Below are 19,799 nucleotides of genomic sequence, written 5' to 3'. Positions count from 1 at the left end.
TCATCTTTTCCTCACTTTTCTTCACAGTTAAAGAAATTCTGACCAGATCAAACAAACCAGACCAAACCACTGCATGCCAATGTGCGCTTCAAACAAAAACAACTTGTTAGAGTCCAAAACCCTCCAGACCTTTTTTTTTTTTTGCTGGACAATTTTCCCACTTAAGGCCATGATTGACTACACCGAAGTGCCAAATGGTACGAAAGTAGGCAAAATGTGTCTTTCTCTTCGTATCTTCACACACTTTGAACATTTTTTTGTGTCTTTCCGTACAAGTGCAAAAACACGAGCACCTTGGAGGAGAGACTGTTTCAAAGTAATTCTCCCATCTAAACAATTATTGTCTCGCCCCTCTCTGTCAGATGACAGGCTTTCTGCCTTTCAGTGCAACCATTTAAGAGCCACAGCAGTAGCAGAGAAGCAGCTGGTCATCAGCACGCTCAGTTCAAAAGAGCAGTGGCATTAAACTACATTTAGCCTGTAGCCACATTAGATTCTGAAGAAAGTAAAGCTATATTTTAATAGCATATATGCAACCGAGACTTTCATGTGTATGAAAAACCAATCAAAGTCAAAGAAATTAGAAACAGTGAAGCGACTGCAGAGGATGGGCAGCCTATAAGGGCTACGACGCATCCCCAACGTTACACTGTAAATATCTTCTGGAAAACATCCAGACAATAGAAACTAATGTCATTTGAAAAACGTCAGACAGTTAAAACGGTGACTTACTCCGCACATAAAATTAGACTATTAAAACAGAGCAGATGACACGAACCATAAAACAAGAACGTGCGGTGCAGGAATAGATAACAAGAGAATTCTTTCCACAGAAGCATTATGCGCCTAACGCTAAAAACAGGAGCTGTTAGTGTTCAGTTCAGAGAGTTTAATGTAGAGCGTAAATCACTTGAAATTCTTGCTGAGAAGCATTACATGAATATAAACCTTTCCCCACATCACAAATGTCTCTTCAAAAGCTTGTTAAAAAAACAAAAAACAACAAAAAAGCACAGCAAGGCTGAATTTGATGCAGCAGCATGGAGGAGAGCTTGTGAACCGTGAGCTTGCTTACTCTCTTAGAAGGGCTTCGCTATAGTGAGGAGGTCTTCGTTGACTGACATTTATCCTCCTGTGCACAAGTGGTTTTATATTCTCTGCTTACTTCTTTCCCCTCATAACTGTCTGGCGGGGCAAATAAGGAACAATAATGCAGGATGAATATGAAAGCCTCCTCCCTCGGGTTGACTCGTGGGCCCCAAGCTGGACGTGATGAACGATGATTGCGATCTTTTTTTTTTTTTTTCCTCCCCTTTTGCAATCGGCAAGCAGATGGATTAATGCCCATGACTGCCAGAGGGATGAGGACAGAGGCTGAGACATTTGTCTCACCCAGACATAAATTATAACCTTTCTATCTTCTCCCATCTCACAGTTTTTTAACTGTTCAGCCTCTTCCCACACGACCAGCATGCATGAAGAGCGAAGCGGCACCCCGACTGATTTGAGTTGCTATTAGGCCAGTACAGAGGCCAATCAAATCTGGAAAAGACCAACATATTATAGACCGTGAGAAAACCAGTGCACGGGAAATTGGGGATCGTGCACAAACTAACACACAAATACAGACACACACACACCAGACAGCTTAAACACAATCTGATCCGTTTATCACTTAAAGCCAGGTGGAATGTGAGATTCCCCCAAGCCGGAGCTCAGAGATAGGGCTATTTGATAAATAGCCAATCTTACCCCCATCTAATCCCTAAAAAATTTGAGCCTCTGGATTTTTCCTTCAGCTAGCCCATCAAACCTTGCCATTCCCACAGCTGGAAGGATGGTGTCATCTATTAAAATGAAAGTACAAACTGAAATACAAAGGGTTTTTTTTTTTTTTAACATAAAAGGCATGTAATAGGTTTTCTTGAAATCAAATGTTCTACAAAAGGTGCAAAGCAGACTCTGACAGCTGATCTGGCAGTTATTAAATCCAGTTCTTTGCATTCTTCAATGGCCAAGAAAGACACGGCTCAAAGTGGTCTAACTTAAAAAATGATCTTTAATTTTACATTTTCTGGAAAATGGAGACTTAGCACAGAAACGCCAGCTCAAGTCTCAAGCAGAAACAGGAAACCTGATTACTTATATACTTCCTCTAGACGTCACACACACTTTAAGTTTCGATCAAACACTCTACTTAGTTTCACTTTCTGCCTGCAGCTCCTATTTTTGCCAAAGCATGCAGTTCCTGTCAGCCTGCGACCTAGTTTTACACTGAAGTCTGGGCCTCTCATAAGAACAATCTAATCAGCAAATAAGCATTAAGAATATATATATTCCATACTGACATATGGAATTGAAATGAGAAGTCCTGTGTATTTCAGTGAACTTGCAGTTCTTCACTTTGGCTTTTTTCACTGTCGGTGCGCCTGCAACGGCTCACCTGATAAAATCGCTCACTGTGTCACATTTTTTATCATCACTGTTATAATCAGGCATGTAGTTGATTTCCCTCCCTCAAGCGCTGCACTGTTTAATGAGCTATGAATGACAAATATTATACTAAAGGTAGCTGTCTATCATCTTCCTTCGGGCAGCGGGGGTAAGGGGGGTGGGTAGACGCGGGGTTGGTGGTGGTGAGGGAGAATCTCGGAAACACAATGTGTTGCTAATGGGAATAAGACCGAGCGAAAGGAGGCAATATTAAAAAATGGTTATCTTCAGGGCAGTGGGGTTGAGCCAATATTGTTAACGAAGCAGGCCACATGACGACTTGCAGCCATCTGGCAGGTGATTCTGTGAATGAAGCATTACCTCCAGTCTCAATTACACACAGTATAGTATTAGGGATATATTTTGCAATGCTGACAATTGTGAAAACCTACTGTGAATAAATCAGTCCTGCTCTATGTAAATTTACATGCAGAATCCATTTACACAAAGCACATTGAAAGAGCGGCATTGGAAATGTCACATTTCCACACATTATCTGGTCTTGCTCGGCACTGAAGGAGTTAATGTCTCCCTGCAGCTCCAGATCGCTTCACAAGTCAGCCTTATCAGGCCGAAATCCCTTGAAATATGTTTTGTTGGGTCTTCTTCATATCACTTTTCAGCTTCCCTTGCATGCCAGTCTCCACCCCATCCTGCTTGTCCTGTTCTTCACTATCTCTCCTATTAGAACTTTTGATTTTCACTGTGGCTGACTTGCAGAGGGTGATAGTTTGAGAGAGGCTGTTGTGCCTCAGTGGAGCACAACTCTCCCTCTGTCCCTTCATGCGCCTTCCTTCCCTTCCCTCCTCCCACTTGACTGAACTCAGATAGAAGGGTCTGCAGGTTATGGGCAGAACAGAGAAAGAGCCTGGAGAGAGCGGGGACTGAGCAGCCACAGGAGGAATGGTGCTGGGGCCAGGAGGCTAATAGCCTCTCAGTCAGTGACCGGTAAAGATGTCTGTCTGCCTTTCACAAAACCAGTGGTGAGGCAACATCCACAGCTACTGACAAGTCCACTGTGCTCCAAATGTGTTAGAAAACTGACAGAAATGTGAGCAATGTTTCTCAAAAACTGAGTGTGAAAGAGGCAGACGTAGGCGCGATAACCAGCAAAAGAGAGTCTGTACACTTTGTGTGCTATATTTGAGACTGGCACAGGATAAGAGAGTCAACGGAGGTAACAAAAAAAAGAAGAAAGAAAAAAAGAAAAAAGGGTCTGCAAAATGAATAACAGCATGCAGAAATTCACTGGACCTCAAAGAGGCAAGGTTTCAAACCTACTTCAATCTGATTTGATCATTTGCCCTTTTTTTTGTAGCTGTACTGTAATTGAGTGTGCAAACACTATTTTCTTTTCTCCTTAAAAATCAGGAGCAACACAAGAGCATTCACACAGGATGTCGCTTAAACTGTTGGCTTTATCCATTTGTTAAAGTAATAGCTTTTGGGTATTAACTGCAGCTATCTGCCATGTAAATGTTCTGCAACTGCTTCATTCGAACATGACAGAACTGTTCGGAATAGCGCTCACATGTTCATGCAATATTTTAGCACAAAGGCCGGAGTAGCGCTGCTGCAGCACTGAGTTGAGGGAATAATACTGTCAATGAAGACTGTTCCTGGGTTTCTGTGAGCATCAGCTGCATCGGTAATGGAACTTGAAACCTATTTTTCAGATGGATAGATGTTTATGTCAGTACGTTTATAAATGACCATTGTGAGGGCAGGGGTTCTCCAACAATTTTTTCCAATTCTTTCCAAGTACCAAAACTCTAAAGAGGCCACTTGGAAAAATGTCAGCCCACAGAATAAAGTCTGTACTATATATACGTCCTTTTTAAGTGCTCCTTTTTTCATGCTGTAGATCCGTGCAGAATGTGTCAGCCTGCTGGATCTTTTAATTGTTTTCACCATTACATGCAAGATAAAATAAAGAACCCGGCTTCCCACTAATGCAGACCGAGAGAGCCAAAACATCGCCGTATAACTTTTCATGTGGTTTATACAGAGTGTAATTGATGCTGACTGGAGAGTTGAAATTGTTCAGCTTCCTGTAGCATCTAAAGGTGTGAGGGCAGGTTTAAATTGCTGTCGCACTACTGTAGCTTTTACAACACTGTACTGCAACGCAGAGGCTGAAAATTATCAGTGCTCTTACAGATTAAGGCACAAGTCTGAAAGGGGTTATGGCATGAGGAGACAGGAGGCATGGATACAGACAGGCAAAGGGAGCAGTTTTCCTGCTGCTTTCCGCTTTTTCGGTGAAAGTGGCAGTAAAGCCTTTAAATGTTTTCTATTCTCTGTTTTCTATTGCAATCTTTTGGGCATCAGATATCCTGACATGCCATTAGTGAGGGAGGCGCCGCTCGCCTCAGCAGCACGCTAAACCAAGCTTCATTCAGCTGCTTGACTGACAGCTGCAAACACACCTATGCACTGAAATCACAGTGAATGAGTTTGGGGGAACAGAGACTGGTGTGAGTGAAACATGAATGCCACATAAAAAATATATATATATATATATATATATAAATTCAGGGCGAGCACTTTTTCTTTTAAGTGAACCATTATGGCTCAAAGTAGCATCATTCGTGCTCCTCAAGAGCCCTTCAGATGGCGAGACGACAGCTCATCGACAGCACCATTACCCAGACAATGAAAGAGATACAAGATGCGCAATGCATTTTCTGCCTATTATAGAGAGAAAAAAAGAGTAAAAAGTGATGGGAATAGAAAGTTGGAGAAAAAAGAGAGTCTAAGAGGAGGAGCTCGGAGAGAGTGAAGAGGAGGAGAATAAATGAGAGAGGTGGGGAGTGCGATGGTGGATAGAACAGTGCAGGCAATCTGGGGATAAGAGATATAAAAAGCAAATTCAGGAGGTGAGATTTGCAAGGTATCAAATAGAAAATTAGCAGCAACGTCGGCTGTTTTCTGTTTTTCTTTCTATTGTTAGAGGAACATTACTGTGATTTGAGTCAAGCAGAGGTCCCACTCTGTCAAGAAATCGAATCTATCAGACAAACAACCTCCTACTCTCTGTGGCGGACGTAGTGGGACCGGAGACAAAGGTCTTATTATAAAGCATTATTTTTCTGCACATAGTCCCTGGCGAAACATTGTGTTGCTTTGATGGATACTGCTGCTGCACTTGGTGTGATGAAGGAACAGCCCAGGTATCCGTCTCACAAACCAGGTTGACCCTTTCCATAAACTCCTAGAACAGTTCTTTGAGCCTAATAACATAAACTATAACATCTCCATAAATTCTTTAAGCAGATTCCATATCGAGATTCAGAGCGTTCCAGTTGCTGCCCCCTATCCTGTGCTCTTATCAGACCTGCAGTCTCATGCTCTCAGGGAGTATCATCCATCTAAATCACGAGCTGGCGGCTCATACAGTGTGTGCCTGTGGGTGGAGGTTACGTGAGTCCGATGCTGTATTTCTGCACTGATCTGTGGTGTGGCTAAAAAAAAAAAAAAAAACTCTTCTGGCACATCTTCTGGAACACCAGGGATACAAACATGCAGTAGTGTGTTTGTGGTGGGTCCAAGCGGATGGTAGAAATCCCATGCTGTTGAGACCAAACTAAAGTGGGTCACGAGGTTTGATACTAAACCTCGGTGGAAGTTTGTCTACTGTCTCCTGCATTTTCTGTGTTTATAGTACATTCCCCCGACATCGCAACCGCCGCATGTGTGCTCAACTTCTTTTTAAAAATTGATTTCTTCTTTGTGATCACAGCTGTCTCAACCAAACTAAGCTAAAATAAAGCAGCTGTAAAATGATTTAGTGGCTATAAACAAGGATAATTTTCTTCATATCTACCAGATACTAAGTTTTCTTTGCAAGTACATCTATTTATTAAGAGACGTTTCTTATCAATATGAGTGTCCCGCTACTCCTCCAAGTATACAGAATACAGCTGGTCTTAAATCCACATAACACGCTCGAGTTGATGGACTTATTTATATAAATTGTTTTGGGTTTTTTTTTTTAACTCAGTCTCATTAAAATCTCCTGTAATCCCTTGTAATCTCATTTACAAGAGAGAGCAAGAACAAGACATATCCACAAGAAGACAATCAGCAGCAGACAGAACGACAACAACAAAACACAAAGAATCATTAAAAACAATTACAAGAATCGTGAAAACATCATTTAATAGTTTTGAGCTGATGCTGTTTGAACAGGTAACCAAGGTAAGTGCATACAGTGAAAGTCAACATTAGTCCTTTATAAATGAATAAGATGAGATGACCTTTTATCCTTGACTTTAAGTAACTCCATCTAACCTTTTCATATGGAGAAAAATGATGAGTGCAGTGTGACACACAGAGACTGCTGTTTTGTTTGTTTGGGCAGAGAGACAATACAGAATATTTTATAGCCAATGACAAACATGAATATTGGATACCACGGAGGTTTATGGTCGGAGGAACCAGAGGTGGAGGACCGGAGGACATGCGATGCCTTCTACTGGCGCTGCCAGGATAAAATGTCACTGGACTGCACATAGAAAATCTAAAACTCATTTAGATAGGAAATCAAAACACAAGAAAAACACACCTATATCTATAAATACTTGTCAGTATAGATGCATACACTTGTACAGCATGAGCACACACTTGTGCATGCCCATAGCAAAGACTGGCTGGTCTCCTTCAGGTGACTGATGCAGCGCTTCAGCAAGCTACAATAAAACGCTCATCAATCACAGAGGCTAATCTCAGGTTCTTGCTGGCACTTTCATTGTGCAGGCCTTTCTGTAAGGCTGCCTTCACATAATGCCCCGCTCTGCTTGCTTTGACAGGCCAACGGCCCTGCAGCTCCCTGCCATGAGAGCCATTCTCAAGTGGCACGCCTTTGAAGTGAAGCACTGGCGGGGCCCAGGCTAATCTGGACATCTGGAGGCCGGGTGGGTGAAGCAGGACAGGGAAAAAGCCCTTGCATATAGATAGTGTGAGTCTGGTTTTGTGGGGGAATGAAAAAAGCCATTTCTTGATTTCTATAGATTGGAAATCCAATAGAATGGAGGCTCTAGTTTTCAAACTTAAAACTGCTCTGACACAGAAAGTTCAGCATAAAGGACCAAATGGCACACGGGTCTTTACGTCAATCTTCAGAACCATAGAGTTCAGGTCTGCAGCATTGATAAGCTGGACACAAGCACAGAAACAGTCTCGTTAGAGAACGGCACAGTCCAAAAAAGAAAAACCAAAAAGACGGATGCATGCTTTGGAGGGGGCTGAGAGCATTTCATAACTCCTTCAGGCCACCTCTCCAATCTTTCTGTCCTCGATCCCCACCAGCAATTTTTTTTGGGCTTTCCAATCCTACTCACCACTCTTGGCAGATGAAACACAAACAGCCCTATTCAAAAATAAACACAGCAATTTTGTGTGTGTTTACCTTTGATTCTGCGCTCCAAACTGTTCTGTTCCATTTCACGCAGTGAGGAACACCTCGTTTCTTGGCCCACTGTACAGATGGACGGGCAAGATAGCGGGCGCCATTATTCCACACTATCATTTTAATCTTGGCCCGTTTTGCTTTCTGCTCCTTTATAGATGCCTTTTGACCTCGCCAAACTGTGAGGTTCTATTTACAGATGGCACAAAGATACATTTATGAAAATTGAAAAGTGGCAAATAGGGTTCCAGATATGAAAAATAGCTGACTTAAAATTCCCTGGGGCCAAACTGTCCCCCTTAACTTGACAGCAACAGTTTGCCACACTGAACTTTAAGCTTGTGAAATCAATGTTATTGGAGATTTCAAACCATAAGCAAAATTAGGGATAAAGACTCTAGTTCTCATTTGTTCCCACACTTGCATACATCAGACTGTAACGCTGGATGCATGCTGTGTTTGGTTTCACAACCATGTCTGTAACATCTGACTCTACTTCAGATGCTAATTCCCTATAACTGCAAAGGAACCTCATGGCAACACTGAGAAAAGTGTTCAGGATTAACACGTAAGCAGGAGCTGTGACCAAGGAAAAATGGTACGCAGTCGCTTCTGTTTGTCAGTTTAGCATCTGCAGTTTTCAACATATCGTTTTCAAATTTTATGTGATGGTAGACATCAATACCAGCTCGAGCTGATTTAATTTGAGTGAAAATCAGATAAGGTCAAGGTCACACCAAAGGTGAAAATCTATAAAAACGTTTTATTCAAAATTTTTATGGATCCTCTACTTGACCTTGACTGTTATTGTTAGCGCCCAAGGTCAAAGTTCAAGGAACCATAGAGTAACATATTAGATGAAAGGGCATGAAGAGAGCTGCACACCTTTTATTTTTTCAATACAATGCCATGATTTTTGCAAAATCGCACACTGTATAAATCTAACTTAAAATGTTACGTTTTTACAGCTTGTAGGAACCAATTCAGCTCCAGTCATATGAGTAAAGATAATAAAATTCACCATGTTAGTATGTAAAGCTTCATAGCTCAAAGGTTAGGAATTAGGAAAAAGCTTTAGTTTCTCTGAATGCTCGTGTACCTTAACCTTGACACCAAATACGGCAAGTTTCATTATTTTCCATTACAGCTTTACATCAACTGCTTTTCCTCATGGATGATATGCACCCCTCACCTCACCTTTAGGGGATGTGCATGATGAATAGCTCAATAGATTTCAACTGGATCGGCCTTTTTTTTCTCCCATGTGTACATTTAAGATGAGTCAATATAGATTATCGACAAATTGCTAAAGTTGACAGCAGTACAGTAAGATGGACTTCAGCATGATTGCTCAGAGCAGAGTGTCCCCCATCTAAAAAAAAAAAAATGTACCCACTATGTCTGAATAGCTGGAGCTGACACTAAAGTGAAGCATGGTGCTTTTTTCTCTTTTTTTGACTCTAAATAAGTCAGCAGCAGCAGCAGCTTGACACATGACTGCTTTCACAGCCTATCCTTTCATGTTTCCCTTATTTCAAATTCTTTTGTTAAAAAAGGAAACGGTAATAAATCTGAAATTTGAAAATAAGCTGTCACAGAAGAAAAAGCAAGATATCAAATTACCGGGAAGCTGAATGAAAATGCTAATTTTACAAAAGCCACAAACTGCATTGTCCCAGCAAAATGTGTCCATGTAGAAGCAGCACTGCAAGTACAGCAGTGACTGATACAAAATGTGCGGTTGGAGGTGATCACTGACCTCTGATGGAAACCTTTGGGTGTTCTTTCTTTGTGCACTCCGGATGGGTCAGAGGGTCCAACGAGGATGGGGTCGGGGTTGTTGGGACAGCGGAGTTCTGCGTGAAAACAGCCGGGAGGAGAAGGAGTAGGAAGAGGCCAGCCATAGACGAGGGGGCGGAGTCCTGTGAGGACGCAGTCATGGTGATGACCTCTCCTCTAGCTGTCAAGCTGGGCCTCCGGGATACAGCTGGAGAAGAGAAGAAATGACTTCAGCACCTCAATGCAACATTTCTACACCTGGCTTCAAAGAAACGAAGCTCTCTCTGAGTCACTTCAAAATCTTTTTTTTCCTCGCAGACTTTCTATTCCTGAGGGCGTTCCTGAATGAAGCACAGGAAAACCGAGAGAGACTGAAAAAAACGGTGCAAAGGAAAAACATTTTGATAGAAAGGACATCATTGTGGGCTGAAAAAAAAAAGAACCAGACAAATAGAGGGTGGCTGGAAAGATGAGCTAGAAAGCTGAGTGAAATGCAGGAAATAAATGAATAGAGTTAGAGGTTAGAAAGACTCAGAGCGGGGAAAATCTAGCTTCTTAAAGAGGTACCCCACCTCTGACCCTTGAGATAATTATTTAAAATGTGCAATTAAACCTCTAAAGTTCATTTGATGGCTGATTAAAACAGGAAAATTGAACCCAATTGTGGACTGTTCAATGAGGCAGAAGGTTCCAGCAGTTAGTGAAGCAGTAACGAGTTCACTTAAAATCTGCGACTTTCAGATGCTTCAGTGCTGGATTTTTTTAAAAAAAGAAAGAAAATGTTTGCACAACTTTGATCCTTGCATACACCTGACATCCTGGCATGTTTACTGCACATGTGATGCATTTCAGCGCATTACTGGTTTCTCTCGCTTCTTCTGAATTACGTCTTATGCAAACAGACTTTGGCAGACTTACACGCGGATGTTTCCAAATGCACACACACACAGAGACACTCCTGCTTCCCCGGTAAATGTAATCTCTTCCAGTTATAACATATGAGTCTACAGTGCGGCGCTGAAACCAGCAGTTCATCATCTCCCAACCCCGCACTCCTTACGATGTTAGCTTAGCGGAGTGTAATGTTATTAAAGTAGATTAAAAACTGAGAGCATCAACTTTCTGCAGCACTTTGGCTTGGTTACATATCTCTGTAGTGTTTTCCTCACTAATGCTTCAATCAATAACAAATTATTAGCTTGGTTGAGTTGCAAATCAACCATATTGCCCTGCAATCAATTATCCCTCTCACTACAGCCGGTAACTAATTAGGCAAATGCAAATAGAGCCCATGTTTGTCATTACAATACAGTGGAGTCAACCGGCCTCTCGCTACTGCCAACTAAAATAATGTTGATGAAACAGGTGGAAACATTCAGTGCAGTCTGCAGCAGACTAGATTCAGTGAAGCTGGATATGTTTCAAGCTTTAGGGCTGCTTGTTTCGACTACACCACGAAGCAAAAGGGAAAAAAAGAACCTTTTGATCATTTGTCCATATTTTATTTTATGATTTTATAATGTTTGTCCTCCAGTCTGAAACATAAAAACAATCATGACTCAAAAAAATGACCGAATCCTCTTTATGGGGTGCATGCGGGCCATTCGAGCTGGCAGCTGTCTGGGTTTTTGTTTCGTTGAGAGGAAGCATGAATATTTGAGTGCGTCATCAAGTTGAGACTCTTGAAAATGCATCAAGCCATTGTCACGTCTGCACGCTCTACCTCTTGTACTTTGTTCTTTCCTCTTATCAGACTTTACCTGTCATTGTTCTCTACTCTGAGACCTTCAGCATTTTGTTTCACTTGATTTTGCATCTTCTTTTTCCTGCTCAACTCTCAGCTATTATTGTTGTGCATTTAAGGAAGATAACATCTTCCATTTGCAGGCTATGATGCTTCCTAAACCTCCATTTCACCTCAGAAATATAGCAAAAAGCAAACCTTTACTGTCGTTCAGTCATCTGGAACTTTTAGTACACACTTCCATTTTCCCCTGCCTTGGTTATTGTAACTCACTTTTCATGTGCATCTCTCTGTCCTCCAGTTAGTGCAGAACGCAGCACAAAGCCGCTAACAAAAAAAAACAAAACAAAAGCCAGCGTTCACATATCACACCTATTCTTGCATCCCTTCACTGGATTCCAGTGATATAGTATTAACAGACCTATAAAGCTCTACATGGAAAACACATTTTTATAGATTAGCTTACCCTTAATCTTTCCCCCTTTATTTTGAGACATCGTTTGCGTGCGTGGAGGTGTGTATGTTGGAAAGAATGTGTCATAAGGCTGATTATGTGTCTGTTTATGTGTCTCTATGTTTAAACGTGTAAAATTATCCTTAACATGTTGCAAAATCACACTAGCCCTCTGCAATCAAGCAAAAATCACTGTTCCTGGTATCATCATCAGTATCAGTTTCTGATTAGACAAAAAAAACACTTCTATGTTAGCAAATAGTGATTTTGCCACTTAATTTTGATTTAAATAAGGATAAAGAGGTCTGTGCATCTGGTAGTGTCATGCAAATATAGTCTATGAAAAATATGACATTTCAGTTTTTATGCTTTTTTAATAGCATTTTCTTCCTTTTCACCTTGTGCAATAAACCCAAAACCCTAATGCTTTTTTTGTCTTATATAAAGTAAATAGCGCCGACGCCCTGATTTAATCAAACTTATGTAGTGCGACTTCAGGAGGTTAAAGCCGAAAAATGTGGCCATATTTTTAGCCTCTTCCTATAGGATGTCTGTTAGTTGCATAACTCCCATGAGTACTTTGGATCAGCGAGTGCCAAGTTGTCTTTCTAAATTCTCTGCATAACTCGTTTGATTCCTCCTTTCAAAAGTTGCATTTATCACTGAGACAAAGCCCAATGTTGTGCATGCAAGCAGAGATATGACAAAGACAACCGTATAAATGGTCAAGAAAAGTATTTCTTCCGACAGATTCGCCTTTCACGTCTCTCTTTTTTGGCATTTTCACTTTAACTAGATACCTCACAGCAGAGTGAGACATGACACACACAGAGAGCAGGAGAGAGACAGTGCAGGATGACACCCAATTAAGGTTCCAAGGTAAAATCAAACCAATAATATTTTATTCAAGGGTATGAGTTTTATTCTTTAGAACATGTCATTTTTTTTAATTTCTATTATCTGCAGGAGCAGCTTTGGCAGGTGCTTAATTCATACTAAATCACTGAGTCCTGAAAGTCAAAGAATGACTCTACAAATCCTCTCATTAGTTAAAAAGCCGGGCTGAGAGCAGGCAGGCCAGGAGATCATGACAGATGACCGGGACTCTGCTGTAAGCTTGAAATTGTGGTGGCCGAGCTATCTTGGCACGGAGGCGCACGGGGGAGGAACTGTCAGCAGCAGAACGAGGCTGGTGTGTGGCTGTCAAATATTTCTGAGGAAAGGCATGTCATACACTCAAGCAAACCCAGATGCACTCAAATCTCAGCACCGAAAACAGGCAGAATCCAGACATGGACAGCTGGTCACACTCCATATTGGGTCACAGCGTGCGGGCAGAGCTGATGCATGCTGTGTGCCAACATCAACTCCTGAGTGTGTCCGTGCACACTTGTAAACCAATGTGCGCGTGTGTGTTTATGTGAAGCGAGAATCTTTAAGTCGGCTCCAAAGTGGCCCGATAGTGCCCATCCAATTTCCCATCCTGCTGTGTTTGGGATTAGCAACAGTTTGTCGGCGAGGAACCAGGACAATCAATACCACAGAGGAAGCTGTCCATAGGAGGACACATGCGTACACACACACACACACACACACACACACACACACGCTTTTAAAAAGACTCTGTGAGCCACCGTTCGCCTGTCAGTTGATCATTCAGTCTGATACAATGAGTTAATCAGAGGTACACTATTTGGACCTAGAGGATACTGTGTGGATTGGACTAATATATGTCCAAGCACGTCTCTTTGTCAATAATTTAAGGTGAGGAGAGACTCTTACTGCATCGATGCTGTGAAAATGGTGTCTGGAGAGTACGTTTTTGGTTCTTTTTAAAAGGTAAAACTACTACAACAAGCAGACAGCTTTTTTAAAAAGAAAAAGAGGATGGAAGGAAAATCCACTGGTGGCCTAGGATGAGGAGGTTTTGTTGTCTCCAGAACTGAGAGAAATAAAAGACCATGAACTTTCAGACACTGTGATCTTAGATTTCTGTACTTTCACTGCTCTTATGAAATATTTCTCACTTGTTTTAAAGGCCAGCTGACATTAAATTACATTCTTAATAACGTTCTCCTTTTTACTTGAGTGGGTATGCAAGTACCTTAACTTGGAATACTTACGATGTCCCGATTTGGCTTGACAACGTGTTTCATTGGTATGCTATGAACATCCTTTGTCTAAGTATGCTGAACATGGATCCTTTGCACTTGTCCAAAACATTTCAGCCTTGGATCTCTAACTTTGTCTCCAAACCACTCAGCCTGAGCTGTCCCTCTGATATGCTCATTTCTATTCTTGTGCATCATCGCAACAAAAACCTGCAGCTCTACCACCTTTGAACAATGATACACAACCAACCCCTGGGGGTCAGGACCCCGAATGTCAAATAAAATATGTAGATCATCAAGAGTGAAATTTTCTTACCAGAATGATCAGAGCCTAGGTTAACAACCACCGCCATCGGAGGTCCCGATGGAAACTGTGATACTGTTGGGCAAAGACAAAGGAAGAGGAGAGGGGTCCAGCATGGTCGGGAGCAGCAAGAGAAAAGCAAAGGTAGGAGTGTGGAGGCGTGAGTGAGTGACTGCAGAAGGAAATGACGAAGACCGCAGAGAGGAGGGCATGCAGAGAGGAGGGCATGCAGAGAGGAGGGCATGCAGAGAGGAGGGCATGCAGAGAGTTGGCGTAACAGAAGGGGATGCAAGGGTGAAGGTGAAATGGAGACGGATGACCTGCTGTGGCGACCTAAGATGCTGAACAATGATATACATTAGCTTTTATTCTCACAGTCTCCTTTTTATTCAATAAGGTAAATCAAACACACAGCTGGGAAAAGTGAGCTGCTGTTTCCACTTTGAATACTACAGAAGTAAGAGCACTTAAATGTACCTTCAAACAAATTCTAACAAGTTCCTGTCCCCATGGCTTGCATGCTATACTGACCTTGGCTTTTACCTGAGCTGCAACATGCCAGCTGCTGTCAATCAAACACAGCTCCAGCTGATCAAGACATTTTGTAACCTTCGCTTAAAGCATGGACTTACAAACAATACTTTCTTTTTCCATTTTCACATTTCATCTGAAAATGGCAGTGTGCGAGACAAAAATGGGGCAATGACTTGCAAACAAACCTCTTGGCTATCACGCTTTAGCTTCTTTATCCCCATTTTCTGTTTTATGTTGTAACTAGTTAGTATTTCTCATTTCTGAAAGCCCACTTCCAGTCATACGCTCTAAGGTTTTGTAAATGACATTTTGCATCATTAAATTCTAATCAACCCCTCGGCACATATTTTTTAGTTCAACTTGAAATGCCTGAAAAAAGTGTCAATGTTTTCTTTATGGGGACAAACTTCATCTAATGGCTGAAACCTTTTTGGTCCCATAGCCAAGATGATGACCACTGAAGCAGAAAAATCTATGCACTCACATTTTACAAGCATAAGTATAGAAGTATGCAATATTCTTCTTCTTTATCTGGTACTTTCTTTATTGCCTTTCTGCCATACATGTGGTAGATAACATCATCACTGAGCGTGTATCTGTTCCCCTGCTTTCATTTGTTCTTTGCTAGTTTCTCTTGTTACCCTTCACACTCAAACTTTCCACAGCCAAGTCCTCGTTTCTTTCATGGCACTCTCTTTTTTCTAGTTCCTAAAGCTCTCCCTCTGTTTGATACTTTGCCTGTTTTTGGATTTCACCTCTATTCTGCTTCCCTTGAACTTCACTATCACTTGGAATTAATAAATACACAAATAAATAAAACTCAACATTAAAAAAAAATTGATAGCATTACTTCATTTTACGATCTTTTTAAAAAAGGAATGAATTTGAATATTTAAGTGAATGAACTGTCTTACCCTTAGCTGTGTACTTATGTAGGCTAAAAACTAATTTTGACTTAAATGTTTCAAAGCTAAAGGCAGTGTGTTTCCTGCCCAGGTGTACTGCATTAATATCTCGCTGGGATGCTTCTATGTGGTTGCAGAATGTTGTAAACAACCCAGAGCAGTGCATCAACTCAGTTTTATTCCCATCGGCTTGCAATTAAAAGGGCTACACTGGTTTTGTGTTAGGCAATTTTGGAAAGCTGAACTTAGACAAACAAGGTAAGCTGTTTATTTATTTATTTATTTTAATAATAATTTTTAACTCTTTATCCAGGTGGCAGCCTGTAAATCTAAAAATTTCCCTCTGCAAGCTTCCACAAGTCCTCGCCAGTGCCAGCACGTATCTATGGCAACAGAGCGGCAAGTTGGTAGTTAAGCAGCAGGAACCAGGTTGAGTGTATTTAGGCACAGACCTCAACAGGCTCCTGAAGGGGAGGCTGGATGGCGGATTGCCCAATGATGAATAGGAAGTGAAGACAATGAAAAGCTTGGAGTCGGGAAATATGAGCAATATATATTATATTAGGCAAAAAAATAAAAATGCATTCAGTAGGTAGACCTAAGAAAAGGAGCAAATCAAATGCAGTCCAGCAACTTTGCCATCAATAGTACTTCTGCAAAGCTTCCACACTTTCAGTTTTTGATGAGATCATAGGGGTGGTGGCACATGGCATTACCTTATATTTAAAAGTGCAGCTGATATTTGTTTCTCCTGTATATGAATCTCGATCGATAGATCGATAGATAGATAGATAGATCGATAGATCGATAGATAGATAGATCGATCGATCGATCGATAGATAGATAGATAGATAGATAGATAGATAGATAGATAGATAGAGCAATATAGAGTATTTTCCAAGTATATCTAACTTCTTAACACTCAAAGCAAGCACATTTACAGAAACGTGTAGGTTGTAAAGGTGTCATTCCTCTACTTTGGCCTCACAGTTTGACACAAGCCTTTCCATTTAGGTGTCACAAATAGTTAAAAATCCCAGCTACAACTACAGCGGGTCAACCAACTCACTAGTCAAATTCAGCTGTATGACGTGTGATTCGAGGCTGCTTTATATGCAAAATGACCAGTGTGAAAGAATTGTGGTGATATATTTGGTCCTTGCTCCACACTGGTGGTTCATCTGTGGTTTATTGTTCACAGTTGCAACAATCTTGCAACCAAAGACAGCCTGAGCCAGAATGCTGAAGTTGTCTGCCAGGAATATGGGATGACCATCTCACAATGTTAATGCAGCTATGACTTCTATCTGCAGAGCAACCAAGTGGAGTGCAGCAATAACATCAATAGATTACCATCTACTGATGTTATTGCTGCACTCCACTTGGTTGCACATTTAAAAAACAAAATGTTAGAGATTCCAACAATAAAGGAAATCTAGCTGAGCTGCAATAGTACAAGTCCTCCAGCTGTTATCGTGACAGCAACAAGGAGCTTATAGCACGGAAACAAACAGGATGAATTGAAGCCGTGTGATATTGCCCTAGTTCAATTGCTATTATCACTCACAGTCTATACAGTACGTGTCAGACTTGACGTCCTAACTTATGAGATTGATGGAAACGTGCCTTAAGGTAGCAAAGAAAACTGCTGCACTGCCATAAAACATCGTGAACTGGAGCCAAAAATCTTAAGAGCTGTATGGATGCTCCAGGCTGACAAAGAAAAGCCTTAAAACGGCTCTTCCATTGAATAACCTCTGTTCTCACTTCTCTCCTTCATTTACTTGAAACTGTGGTGTCAAATAAGAGTTCAGCCTGAAAGCCTTGGCTCCAAAAGTTACTGTTCACCTTCAGCCTGAGAACAGAAAAAAATAAAATAAGGGCCGGGCAGGGGGCCATAACTGCTATTTTTCAAAATGTGTTTGTCAGATTGCAACACATTCTTCCAGGCAGCTGGGCCACTCGTCAGGTGACCGCGAGCGATGCAGCCCCCAAACCCCCACATCTCTTACTTTCATCGCTCTTTATTAGCTCAGCACAACAGAGACAGTTATAGAGCAGGACTTTCCGGAGTCCACCCCACCTTTGCTGCTTGTTTGCCTCTTAATTTCCACCAAGCTTGCAAGGAGGGTACCTTTAATTACAAGTCAATGCCAGCTCCCGGAGCACAATCTCATCAGAGTCTGCTATGACACTGATTAAATTGCTTCTGGCCCGTTGGGAAGCAGTTCCTGCCTGGATAAAGAACTGTCTGTTTTATGCCATTTTGGAGCAGGAAGGAAGTCTGCGTGACCAGTGGGGGGTGTGCATGGAAGAAGAAGAAAGAAGGCAAAAGAAATCAGTGTTTGTTGCTTTTAAAAAGTGTCATCATAGACAGCAGATAAGTGTAATCGGTCATTTCTACAGCAAAGCTCTTTTTTTCCTTGATTCGTTTGAAGTGATTAGACATCATTGTTAAGTATCTTTTACCACTTTTTCAAGTTAAGCCCCTCCAGAGCTTTAGGTGCATGAAAAATGTGTTGCTCTTACAGAGCCTGCTGCGATCCCAGTGCTCATCATTAGCTTTCATGGCACAGGAATACAAATGCCTCCTCATCTGAAAGCTCACAGGAATCCTCTCTCACACAGAAATGAATTACAGCAGAAGGAAATAACACCTGTTTCCTCAAGCAACTCCATGAAGATCCGTGCCTCCAACTCTGCGCATAAATCAACGTTTGTTTGTTTTTTTTAAAGAAGAACAAAAATGAAGCAGGGCTCATTTCACACCTGTCGCTTTATCTCACCGTCATCTCCGCTCACTTGTATCTTTACACGTGCCTTTGTTAAATTAATCCAAACGCGCTTTGTGATAAAGGCAGAGAGCCGCACTACAGTTGCACAATCCTGTCCTATTCAGCCTCTCTAACTTGTGTCCTCGGGGCAGTTTGGTCCAGCCAAAGCTACATTGACCATGTCTAATTCGACTCAATAGCTCAACCCCACCAATCTCTTTAATGCTGGCATTGTGATAGGGGGGTGAGTCGGGGGAATGGGGAAGGGGAGGGGGGGCTCCCGGGAGTGTCGAGGGAGCTGCGCACAATATGTAGACAACACACATTGGGGGAGGACACACAAAGATAAAGATGATGGTGAAGATGGTTGCAGGGTCAGACAGAAGCCTTTTTTTACTCCATTCTTTTTTCTTTTTTTTTTATAAAGAAGGGGTTACAGTGGGGTCACGGCAAGCATCTCTTGTTATTGAGTATCTTCAATCATGCTTGAGAAACCAGACACAGGCAGAGAAAAGGTTTTCCATAGGAGGGAGGGCTGACCTCAGACCGGGGAAAAATGTGCATGCGTGTCTCTGTGTTTATGGGAAACATTGATTGACAGGGCTGATGAGGTGGTGAGGTTGGCGGGTGGGCCGTCTGGATTATGTCCGATATCAAATCAGAGGCTGCTGCGGAATCGAGGCGTTACGGTGCCTCAGGGAAGCTGCCATCTGATATAGTTGTAGCTGCAGACTGTCAGCCGAGATGTGCTCTGAGAGGAGGCAGAATAAAGAAAACGGCGACAGAGAGGAGAAGAAACACCGGATATGTCTGCACACGTTTTACTCATAAGCGTGTGACCATGAAAGAATGTGTGAAGTACTGTGAGGACTGTGGGATACGCTCTGCATATAGTATCTGACTCCTCTTAGTGCTCAGTTTTCTTTTATTTCGTCATAAAGGGAATATGTCATCGTCTTCTTTCTTCCCCGGTTCATGAATCTGTTTTCTAATAAATCATTTGCTGATATCTGCAAATGAAGGACATATTTGAAGTGAAAATGTCAACTGCTGTTGTCTTTCATCCAAAAGCGGCGCGTCGTGTCATCCTAATTTCTGTCATAGGATATAAAGTCAGTTCGTTTCTTATATTCTTATTAACTAGGCCCCTATATAATATCCACTCGATAGTTACTCTGCTTTTTCAGAAATGCATCAGTTAAATTACAATATTTTGTCATTCAGCTGCAGATGTGCAGCAATGCTCCTCCTGCAGACATGACAGCATATTTATAGAAGGGACTGCAATATT

The 19,799-nt window shown here is 41.7% G+C and overlaps 1 protein-coding gene across 6 annotated transcripts in view; it reads right to left on the bottom strand.

Annotated features, from left to right (window-relative positions):
* Positions 1 to 19,799, bottom strand: part of sema5ba (sema domain, seven thrombospondin repeats (type 1 and type 1-like), transmembrane domain (TM) and short cytoplasmic domain, (semaphorin) 5Ba) — a 182,961-nt gene that overhangs the window by 98,630 nt on the left and 64,532 nt on the right. For all 6 annotated transcript variants that reach the window (XR_014797180.1, XM_084908224.1, XM_084908223.1 and 3 more), the window contains one exon: positions 9,663 to 9,890. Coding sequence is in view for 5 of the 6 variants with exons in the window: in XM_084908224.1 (XP_084764350.1) it covers positions 9,663 to 9,843 (181 nt within the window). In the remaining variant the exon portion in view is untranslated. The remainder of the gene's footprint in view (positions 1 to 9,662; positions 9,891 to 19,799) is intronic.

Source organism: Perissodus microlepis, chromosome 16 (assembly GCF_051167445.1).
Source record: "Perissodus microlepis isolate ML-2025 ecotype Zambia chromosome 16, ASM5116744v1, whole genome shotgun sequence".
Taxonomy (NCBI): Eukaryota; Metazoa; Chordata; class Actinopteri; order Cichliformes; family Cichlidae; genus Perissodus; species Perissodus microlepis.
The sequence above is the reverse complement of the archived record's forward strand: the minus strand, read 5'-3'. Positions and strand labels throughout refer to the sequence as shown.